Source organism: Aquarana catesbeiana, linkage group LG01 (assembly GCF_042186555.1).
Source record: "Aquarana catesbeiana isolate 2022-GZ linkage group LG01, ASM4218655v1, whole genome shotgun sequence".
In the NCBI taxonomy this organism is placed as follows: domain Eukaryota; kingdom Metazoa; phylum Chordata; class Amphibia; order Anura; family Ranidae; genus Aquarana; species Aquarana catesbeiana.
The window spans coordinates 164,515,779-164,527,452 of record NC_133324.1 but is presented as its reverse complement, the minus strand read 5'-3'; the positions used below and the strand labels follow the sequence as shown (position 1 = coordinate 164,527,452).

At 36.8% G+C, this 11,674-nt stretch overlaps 1 protein-coding gene across 3 annotated transcripts in view; it reads right to left on the bottom strand.

Annotated features, from left to right (window-relative positions):
- Positions 1 to 515: 515 nt before the first annotated feature.
- The window catches only part of NR2F1 (nuclear receptor subfamily 2 group F member 1), a 17,108-nt gene continuing 5,949 nt past the window's right edge, over positions 516 to 11,674 (bottom strand). Inside the window, exons 3-4 of one of the 3 annotated variants that reach the window (XM_073624510.1) lie at positions 6,776 to 6,963; positions 516 to 3,261 (exon numbers count right to left, since the gene is read on the bottom strand). In XM_073624510.1, coding sequence (XP_073480611.1) covers positions 3,160 to 3,261; positions 6,776 to 6,963 — 290 coding nt within the window. In that variant the 3' untranslated portion in view covers positions 516 to 3,159. Of the gene's footprint in view, positions 3,262 to 6,004; positions 6,964 to 11,674 lie in introns of those variants that run through there. The other 2 variants (XM_073624508.1, XM_073624509.1) reach the window with 2 other exon arrangements.

Here is an 11,674-nt window from a genome sequence, read left to right as displayed (position 1 = left end):
TTATAAACTAAAATTCTTAAACTCTCATAGACTCTCCTAAACTTTGTGCAATATGCTTTCTATTTGTGTCATTTCATTTTATGCCACGTTTTTTAAGCTAAAAACGTTGATGTTTTTTTCTGCTCCTAGTGTGCATGGAGCCTTTAAGAGCATTTCATTTATAGGCATTTTTTGCACTACACACTCCTCTGAAGAAGCCAGGAAATGATGTACAATGACAACATACCTTTTTTTAACTAAAAAAAACGTTGAAACTTGAAGTTCAGGCTCCATGCACACTAAGAGCAGAAAAAAAGTCAACATTTTTAGCTTAAAAAATGTGGCATCAAAGACACAAATAAAAAGCATATTGTACAAAGTTTAGGTGAGTCTATGCGAGTTTAAGAATTTTGGTTTATAGGCGTTTTTTGCACTACACAGCCCCTCTGCAAAAGTTTTACTCCTAAAATAACCAGAATGCATTTCACACTGCATTGCATTTTTACTAAAAAATGTTGATAAGAAGATAAGACATAAGAAGAGTTTAGGAGACACTGACATTTTTAAACTTCTCCAGAAAACACCATAGAGAAGGTTTTTTTTTCTGCCTCTGAACGTCCCTGACAGAAAACGCCTGTAGTAGTCATAATGTGCAAATAATGTGCAAAGACAGTTCCAGTGTGCATGTTAGGCTTCATGTACACTGGACATTTTTACAACCTTTCCTGAAATATTTATATTTTGACAGATAATAACCAATATTTAAAATGCATTTAGCATTTAGAAGCATTAAAAAAAAAATTTTTCAAATAGCCAAAAATGAAAAACGCCTGTAAACGAAACACAACTAAACGCGCGATACCGCGTTTACAAGCTGTTACAGGCATTTGAAATGCCTCTGAACATCCATCCTTGACGCATTTTTTCTGTTCCAAAAAATGCTTCTAAACTCAACTGCCTAAATGACTATCAAAGACCTTGTGTACTTGTACTGATAGGTTAACATAGAGGAGAGTTTAGGGGCAGCTGAAAAATACACCCAACAGCTCCTAAACGTCCATTTACCAGCAGCAGTGTACATGAGGCCAAAGAGATAACAGGAGTTTAGGAACCATTTATGTTTTTACAGCTCCTAAACTTCTCCAGAAAATGCAATCCAAAAGGGTTTTTTTTTTCCTGCCTCTGAACATCCCTGTCAGAAAATGCCTGTAGTCATCATAATGTGCAAAGACTCATAGAATATAACAGAAGTGCTTCTACAGGCAGGTGAAAAAAACATTAAATGCCTGTAGAATCAAAGTTTTTTTTTTTTTTGCAAGTGTGCATGGAGCCTTAACGTCCTATAATGTGCATGTACACATAGGATAACACTGAGCTTCTTCTACAGGCAAGCACAAAACTCCTATAGAAACTGGATTGTGATTATAATAGACAGTATCCACCACTCTGCTAATGCACAGCATCCATGGCTGCTTCCTCCAGACTGGAAATCTTTATTACAATATGGGGTTCATTTCCTAAAACTGGAGATTACAAAACCTGATGCAGCTGTACATGGTAGCCAATCAGCTTCTAACTTTAGCTTGTTCAATTAAGCTTGGACCATAAAACCTGGAAGCTGATTGGTTCCAGTGTAAAGCTGCACAAGATTTTGCAATCCCCAGTTTTAGTATATATATATATATATATATATATATATATATATATATATATATATATATATATATATATATATATCAACATCTCTCCCCTCCCAAAAGTTTCTCTTAAAGAGGTGTAAAGTCGCCTCCCTCCCTTGCAAAAATAATATATTGCAGCTTAAAGATCCCTAATGCATTAATTATGTATTACTATAATTGTGGCTGCACTTGTTTTTTTGTTTTTTTTGTTTGTTTTGTTTTGTTTTTAGTTTTTTTTTTCTCCCTTTATTTTCACCTGGTGATGGGACCAGTAATACACTTCTGTGTAGGGTGGCTCCACTCTATGGAGTAACAAATGAACCCTCTTTAGACAGCAGTATCCTCAATCTGGGGAGAGGGTGATGTTAGATGTAATAGCAGATTTAGATTGACTGGACAAGCATTGAAGTTGAACTCCAGCTAACACTTTTTAATCGGTTACTGCAACAATTTTTTTTTCCTTTTAGGACACAGGTTTTACACAAATGAATGAAAGCAGATCATTGTAAGCACCCCTGTCAGTGTTAAATGGTTTGTCTCAACTCTCGAATTGCCACTTTTGCTGGACAGTGTGGTCTGTTAGAGGAAGATGGAAAATAACAGACTTATTGGCAGGATCACCAGGTAAAAATAAAGGAAAAATGAATGCAGTCACCACATCTAGGGATTGTTGAGATGCAGTTTAATACATTTTTGTTTTTGGGTTTGTTCCCCCTTTAAGTAAAACACTCAGTTCAAACCAGACAAGGCTGGTGCTTGACGCCACAAATCCCCACTCACATCAATTCGCTACACCAGTTGGCACATTCCCAAGTACTGTTCCCATATTTACCAAAAAGAATACAGAAGGGGGGAGTAAAAAAATACTCCAGCTATCATTTTACATTCCCACAAATGACATTCGTTCCTTTGATGATTAAAATGGAGAACATCTCCCCCCCCCCCCTTTACACTGTCCTAAATATGAAAGGTTGTTTGTACAAGATATGAACAACTAGAACATTTAAAACATACAATAATGTCAGCCTGTCATTGCAATGTATAGTTTACCCACAGCAGTTACATAGATGTGAGCTAATGCAATGAATGGTGCGCTATATTGGCGCACAATGCTGGGCTACACGTGCGCCACTTTCTTCAGCAGGTGACAACGCCTGCCGCAGCACACCTGTAAGGAAATCAGGTTAATAATAAAGGGCACAGACATACATAGAGAATGTTTAATGACGGATAAAAGTCATTGTGCATTGTGCATAGGGAGTTCGGAGCCGTGTGTCTCCCCACATCACGGGCGGCGGAGCTTTGACACATTTCCATGAGGTTTCAGCATGGACAGCTTTGAAATTGCCCTATTTATCAAAGTCAGAATATAATCCAAGCGTCCAGAGGAGGCTGGGGAAGTAAATCCCTGAATCAGCTGGGTAACCTTCCAATTTGCACGAGTACTGCTAAATATTTATCTGGAGTGGGTTGGCTGGTACTGGGGGAGCAGAACAGGCCATCAATAATCGTCATACACCATAGTGGGGAAAGAATCAGCATCTGAATATGGATTAGAGCCGCTGGAAGACACAAACCAGCTCACTATTGGCAGCTCAGTGGCCTAGGTTAAAAAATGAAATAGGAAAAAAAAAAATTACAAATAAATAAATAAATACCATACTACAGTATTGACAGGATTATACGTTGTAGAACAAATTAAAATTGCTGGGATAAATGAACAAAGAGAACACCAACACAATAATAAGGAATAAGAAATGAAAGAGCTTCACTAGTTAGGAAAGGAACTCATAATGTAACATCAAACGGACGTGATTATACGTGTTCTTAGAAATAGATAAATAGCAACACATATAAGAAACAACAGAAAAGTATGTTCAGAACACGAGAAGCGCACTGTATAATGAAGGCTGAGTATCATGGGCGTATGGGCACTTATAGAATAGCCTATATACAATAATATACAATAGCACAGGCTATAATAAATGCTGAGGGGTATGGGGATTTATAGCTATAGGCATGGGTATGGGGACAGAGGCTATATTATGAATTCTGAGAATAATGGGTGGAATGGAGACTTATGATATTGCCCCTATATACAGTGGCACAGGCTATATATATATATATATATATATATATATATATATATATATATATATATATATATATATATATATATATATATATATATATATATAAAGAGAGAGAGAGAGAGAGAGGGAGAGCGAGAGAGCGAGAGAGAAAGCCTAATATATTTATATGTAAATACATGACTAAGTCAATACAGCAGTACAGGCTATATATATATTCAGCTTGGGTATATATATTACCCAAGATGAAAATAAAAATTCTGGTACAGGCGAGAGAAAGAGGGAGAGAGAGAAAGAGGGGAGAGTCAAGAGTAACAAAAGCCCAATGCTGAACATGACAGTCTGGCAAAGAAGAATATATATATATATATATATATATATATATATATATATATATATATATATATATATATATAGTCAAACATGACAAAGTCTGCATAGGTTTTCGCTTTCTCTGTGTGTGTGTATATATATATATATATTCATGGCGTGGGTGACTCTCTCTCTCTCTATATATATATATATAGAGAGAGAGAGAGAGAGAGAGAGAGAGAGAGAGAGAGAGTGTCACCCAAGCTATATCCATATAATATATACATAGAGAGAGAGAGTCACCCACGCTGTATCCATATAATATATATATAGAGAGAGAGAGAGAGAGTCACCCACGCTGTATCCATATAATATATATAGAGAGAGAGAGAGAGAGAGAGAGAGAGAGAGTCACCCAAGCTATATCCATATAATATATATATATATATATATATATATATATATATATATATATATATATATATATATATATATATATACATATATATATATATATGTAGAGTCACCCAAGCCCATGCTGAAAATGACAAAGTGTTGCTGCCTACACAACACGCAGTATATCAAGCTCACTTGTATAGCATCAAAAGACAAAACGCAGCCTTTGCTGAATAATTTGCAGGCTTTCTATTTATGAGACAAATGCCTAATTTGCACTTCAGTATTGGTGCTATCAGTGCAGGCCTCCCAAGATTATATCTCAATCTGAACAATACTTTGATGTGCCATCTCTCTATTCTACAGCCATAGCCCACTCCATGACGTCAGCCTTCCATCCTTCCAGCACACTTTCTTCATCTACCTGCCAAGTTTGGCCCGGGTTGCTTGAAATGTCGCAGACATTTCAGTGTTACTTGGGCGCAGTGGTAGAGATTAACAGATGCACAATAGCAGAGTACCAGTAAAAGCTCCAACACAAACGTGTAGACACCCATATATTTTCTAATGTTAAAAAAAAAAGTCAGCTTGTAGATTGAACAGCAGCTGACAGGAGGAAAACCATTGCCAATAACTCGTCAGCTTGAAAATCCTTCCTTTCCGGGTGTTATTTTTAAAGATCCAGCGTTATTAATACGTTGAGAAAGGGCTCCCTTGGCAGTATGTGTTCTAACAGATCTGTCTCACATTCTATAAAACATTAATGCGCCCAAAGCTGTTACAGAGATCTGCACCAGGAGCCAGAAAGCATAGGGGAAGATTTTTACCTTCAAAGGAGCTCTATTATAGAAGCGATTTTTTTTTCTAAATTAAAAATTGTGTGTGTGTGCTGGATGGGAACAAGGGAATGCACAGATCTCCCTTTCTCCATCCTACCAGCCGCAGTACAATGAGACCTATGGCATACATAGTTCTACCACCCAGTGAGAAAAACCTCGGGTAAGATATCTATATTAATAGATTGGGAATACCCTTTACACTGAGAGAGGAGAGCAGGAAATAATACGATTGCTCAAATAGGTAGTAAAAGAAATAGGGTCATATTAAGAAGCGCATTGTTAGCTTGTGAAAAGCCTTTTCTCAACCATTCTCATCGTTCCCATAACTGTATCCATTACACTCGCCTTCTTTTTTTTTCCCCTACAATAGCGCTCATATGTCGCATTAAAGCCCACAAACGCACAAAAAAAGTCAAACCAGCGACAGAATCCAACAATCACACAATTAGCAGTCAGCACAATCCAAAAGCAATAACAAACCTGTTAAGACAAAGTATGTGTGTCCCTATGGATCATATAATCATAGATAACCATCAAAGCTTCTTCTTCTTCTTTTTTTTTTTTTTTTTTGTGTAACCTAACTTTACAAGCTACAGTATCATGACATACCCCCCCCCCCCCCCAATTATCCAATCTAATTACATGACCCCCTAAATTTATCTGGGTATTTTTTTTTTTGGTGATGACCGTCCAGCAATAAACCACCATCTTTTGCTAAAGTCTTTTATTTTTGTTTTAAATTCTCACTTCAATTTTAATTCTTGAAGAACATAAGCTTGGACAACATATATCGCACTCATTTATAAGAAGCAAAGGGTTATATCAAAAAATTATTAGTAGAGAATTACAGGAACCCTGGTTTAGAACCAGAAAAAAATACAAAACAGATATAGATACATAGACACAGGACGAGTTTTTTGTTTTTTTTTTTGTTTTTGTTTTTTTTTATAATTATTTTGAATTATTTTCCCCCTAATTTTTTATGCCTTGCTTTCTTTATGCGCATACAATGTTTTCAATTTTACAAAAAAAAAAAATGAAAATAAAGACTAGTATATTACAAAATCAACAACAATTGTTCGTGGTGCTTATGTGCATGTGTATACTACACACAGGATTTATCACAAGTCTGTAATTTTTTTTTTTTGTCGCCTGTACATAATAAATCCATCTCAGTCCACAGCGCATCCATTAGGGTTCTTGTCTGCATATTTTAATCATAGATCCCCTTGGTCCTTTTTTTTTTTTTTTTTTTTTTGTGTTCCCCAAAACACTCGGAGTTCATTATTGTTCACATCCCAAGGAGTTTTGTCTGTATTGTGTCTACGTCCACACCATGGTCGTTCGCACAGAGTTCTGTCGCAAGGATTGTCTCTCTGGCTGTTCTCTAGGAACACTGGATGGACATATAAGGCCAGTTGAAGCTACTTCCAGATAATAACATATCTCTGATGAGGGTCTCTATAGGGGTTTTACCTACCAAACGGACGAAGAAGAGCTGTTCAATGACTGAGGAGGATACAGTACGCAGGGAAGGCAGCCTCAGAAGAAGTTTGCCGAACCTGCTCGGTTGGTTGGGGTACTGGCTCCTGACATACTCCTCCAGGGCGCATTGGGACTTTTCCTGTAGACTCTCAATGTGAGCAGCATCTGAAAGGCCACAGGCGTCTGCATAGGAGCCCACCATGGAGGAGGAGAGACAGACAGGGCACACAGTTAGTACGGTACAAGGACTTTGTAGTCACATCATTCAAAAAAAAAAAAAAAAAAAAAAAAATCACAAGAAATTAAAGGCTGAAGTACTAAAAAAGTCATTTTTACACTGGCCAGGTCAATTTGTTGCTGATAAAAAAAATAACAAAACCAAAAAAAAAACAAACAACAAAAATAAATGATAAAAAAAGAAAAAAAACAATAATAATAAAAAAAACTCTGGACCTGGCTGCATGTAAAAAAAATGCTCTTTTAGTAAATCAGATTTGCAGATGGACATTGGCTTAAAAAATGATTTCATTTTCAAATACAATGTGCAATAAGTGATACACCAGTTCATAAATATCTATTCTCCAAGTTCACAGTCATTAACTATAATAAATAAAAGAAAAAAATGGACCTGACTGCATGTAAAAAAAATGCTCTTAGTTAGATCTAAATATTATTTGCAGATGGATCTTGGCTTAAGGAGTGATTTAATTTTACTATACAATGTGCACTAGGTGATTCACCAGTTCATAAGTATATATACCAGTTCTCCAAGTTCACAGTCATGGAGTATAATAAATAAAGAATCAGAATAATGCAGTGTGATGTACTCCCTAGACACCAGAAGCACTCAGTCACTCAGACACTCATAAACCAGCGACCAGTCCTATTCATTAGTCCTACCCCCCCTCCCCCTTTTGCCCAATAGTACTAGCCCTATGCAGCCAGTTCTGTAGCCAAATGCAGCATTGTAGGTTTGTTCTGCTCTCTTATGATGGTGTAAAAGACATCTTAGTTGAAGGTAGATGTAGGCATTAGCTTAAGGCACTAACTGCACCCCCTTCACCAGGCTTGCCAGCATATATTTCATGCTGAATTTGGAAATCATGAAATGTTTATGGCTATAAAACACACCACGTGATCCCCTTAAATCAATCAACCCTCTCTGCAGGTTTCCCAGCTACATGGAGGCATAAAATCCACACTTCTCTATGGGATCAAGTGCTTGGATGGGGAACCCTACATCTGACACTTTCTAGTAAAATGATATAATAAAGGAAGGGTATATACTAAAGAGAATGCTGCCTCTTAGCTGTGGCCAGGAACTGTTTACAGCTCAGCCCAGGCAGTTGTAGCCATGCTGTACACAGACCCATGTCCTCTCCCTCCCATACACCAACTATATCTGACCTCTGGAAATGAGGACCATAACAGCACCTATAAAGCTTCACCTATTAATTGCCAAGGACTGCCAGAAGCATAAGGCTTGCTGCAAGAGGACAGGGTGGTTTGTCTCCCTCCCAGTCGATATTTTAAAATAAATTAAAATAAATCGAGACAAGAAACTGTGACAAATTGGTTTCAAAGAGTGTGAACTGGAAAATAAAAAGTTAGATCTGATGTAAGCTATATCATTCTTCCTCTGCAAAAAGCGAATAACACACGACACATTCCAATAACAGGCAAAGTAAATAAATACAACTCATCATAAAAACTTCACAGTCGATAAAGGTTAGCCTGGTGTTATCTTAAAAAAAAAAAAAAAAAAAAAAAAAAACCAACAAGGAATGCAAAAAAAAAAAAAAAAAAAATGATGAAAAGATGATCTCGGTTTGATATTACTAAAGCACGGGATGAAAAGATTTGATGTAATTAAATTTATTTTGGCAGATCACTCCCTAAATAATTATTTTTTAGCCCAAGGCTGGAAATGCAAATAAAACAAATGACGATTCAGAACCTCTAATCAGTCTTCAGATGTATGTAATGATCCAGACGTGTTTTGTAGTGTTGATGTAATGTATGCATGTATATTTTATTGGGAGGAAGGGGAGATTGTTAAGGCCTGAGTCCTGGGTTTAGCACACATCCATTCCCTGAACACTGCACTAGGGGGGAGCCGACAGTCCTTCCAGCTAGCTTACCCTATGCATGGCTCTCAGGCTGCTTGCTTAGCTATCAGCCTAATATAAATGCTTGTAATATTCATCTGTATAGACATTTAGATCTCACAGTGTATTAGGAATACAGAGTGATGTTAACGTGATCTGAGTCCTATATCAGCATAATGCACTTTTTGCAGTTGGAGATTAAAATCTAGCATGGCGATGCAGGACTTTGTATGTGTCTGCATGTAGTTCCCAGAAACTTTAAACTCAGAGCAAACAGTTATGTCAATAAACTGAATAAACTGTGCAATCAGGTAAATAGCATTGGGAGGGGGGAATTATAGACAGGAGAGGAGGCAGGACTGATATATCCAGGAGAAAGTCTTCAGATTACATTCAAGTTCCACTTTAAATTGAACAATATTATCAATGACACCACCAAAGGATGTCTTTTTGTAACAACTGCCACTAAAATCCTTAATTCTGATCCAGTAAAATATAACACTTTTTTTTTAATGCTCATTTGTTTTATAGCAGTCTTGTAATCACTTTTAGTTAATTTCTTGATTTCTTATTGCATCCCTTCCATTACAGCCCTTTACACAGCATGGGAGCAGAAAGGGTTAAGTCATATGTGAGCTCCATAAATTAATAACGTTTAAAGGGGAAACACGGGTCATGACCTAACCCCTGGATGGAGTCCAATGTACAAAAGGTTGGAACTACTTTCCGGAGACTCCATGTGAAAACCACAAACAGGGAGCTCAGTGCCAGCTTTACATAGTTAGACCCTGCTAAAGTCGTTTTTAAATTATGCTTCAAAATGCTGTTTTCATCACTTGAGCCTGGTGGATGGGGTTGTAAGGGGGGGGGAGGGGAATCTCTCAGTAAATTCCCAATCGACTAGCAATCAAAACAAGTTTGCTGTAAAGTTGTAGTGTGCATAAGTGGGGGGGAGGATAATTTTCAACATAGGGGGGAGAAAAAAAAATGCAACGAGGATTGACTGGTAAATCCAAGTTCAATTATTCAAGAGCATAAAGCACCCAATCCTTGTAAATCTGGCATCTTCGTGATTGAGCTGAATGGTGACAGAAAGAAATGCCCCTGTTTTCATCTTCCACATAAAATGACATTGGAGCTGATTTACTAAAGTAGTGCTTTATTGCGCTGGGCGTTAAGAGGACCTGTCCCTGTTGCAAACACCCATTTAGCTTAAAGGGCTTTAAAAAGTAACAGACGTTTTCGTGACATAACAGGCACAGGTTCGCCTGGCTAGCCTAAAAATGACATATTTGTATTTCAGACCCCCATATTTGTATTTCAGACCCCCATATCCTACTAGCCAGAGGTATTCTTAACAAAAAGGGCATTTAAAGTAGAATATTAGTGGTATAACAGGCATGGGTTCGCTTTGCTAGCTTATAAACGACATATTTGTATTTCCGATATCCATATCCTACTAGCCAGAGGTATTCTTAATAAAAAAGCATTTAATGTAACCTCATTTTTTAGTGCAAAACAAGCACAGGTTCGCTTGACTAGATTAAATTTATATATTTTGTAATTCAGACCCCATGTCCTGCCAGTCAGAGGTATTAATATCAAAGAAGGGCATTTAAAATAATGAACATTTTAGTGAAACAGCAGGACCAGGTTTGCTTGACTAGCTTAAAAATGACATATTTTACAGTACAGACCCATTCCCTATCAGTCATAGGCATGGCAAAGAGGGCCATTTAAAGTAACATCGTTTTTTTTTACTGAAACAGCAAGCACAGGTAGGCTTGGCTAGCTTAAAAATGACCTATTTTATATTACAGACCCCATGGCCTATTAGTCAGAAGTATTCTCAGCAAAGAGGGACATTTAAGTAACAATTAGGTAACATCATTTTTAGTGAAACGGCAGGCTTGGCTAGCTTGATATGACATATTTTGTATTTCAGAACCCATGATCTACTAGTCAGGGGTATTAATAAAAAAGAGGGGTATTTAAAAAAAAACCTTAATGTTGGTGAAACAATAGGCACAGGTTCTCTTGGCTAGCCTAAAATGGCATATAATGTATGTATTTGTGACAATGAGGGACATTTAAGAACTCATGTTCTACTAGTCAGGGGTAATAAAAAATGGGAGTAGTTAAAATAACTGAAATGACAGTGAAACAACAGGCACAGGTTCTCTTGGCTAGCTTACAATGACATATTAGGTATGTATTAAAGACAATGAGGGCCATTTTAAGTAACAGGAAATGTAGTGAAACAACAGGCACAGGTTCTCTTGGCTAGCTTAAAATGACATATTATGTATGTATTAATGACAATGGGGGGCATTTAAGAACTCGTGTTCTACTAGTCAGGGGTATTAAAAAAAAAGGGGTATTTAAAATAACTGAAATGTTAGTGAAACAACAGGCACAGGTTCCCTTGGCTAGCTTAAAATAATATAATATGTATATATTAATGACAATGAGGGGCATTTAAGACCCCATGTTCTAGTAGTCAGAGGTATTAATAAAAAAGAGGGTTATTTAAGATAATTGAAATAGTGAAACAACAGGCACGGGTTCTCTTGGCTAGCTTAAATTGACATATTATATATGTATTAATGACAATGAGGAGCATTTAAAATAACAGGAAATTTGGTGAAACAACAAGCACATATTCCCTTAGCTATCTTAGAAATAAACCCACTTATATATATAAATAATGACCCCTTTTTTTTATATATTATAGACCCCAGTTCCTACTCTTCTTAATAAGTGAATGTTTCTGATGACATTGGAAG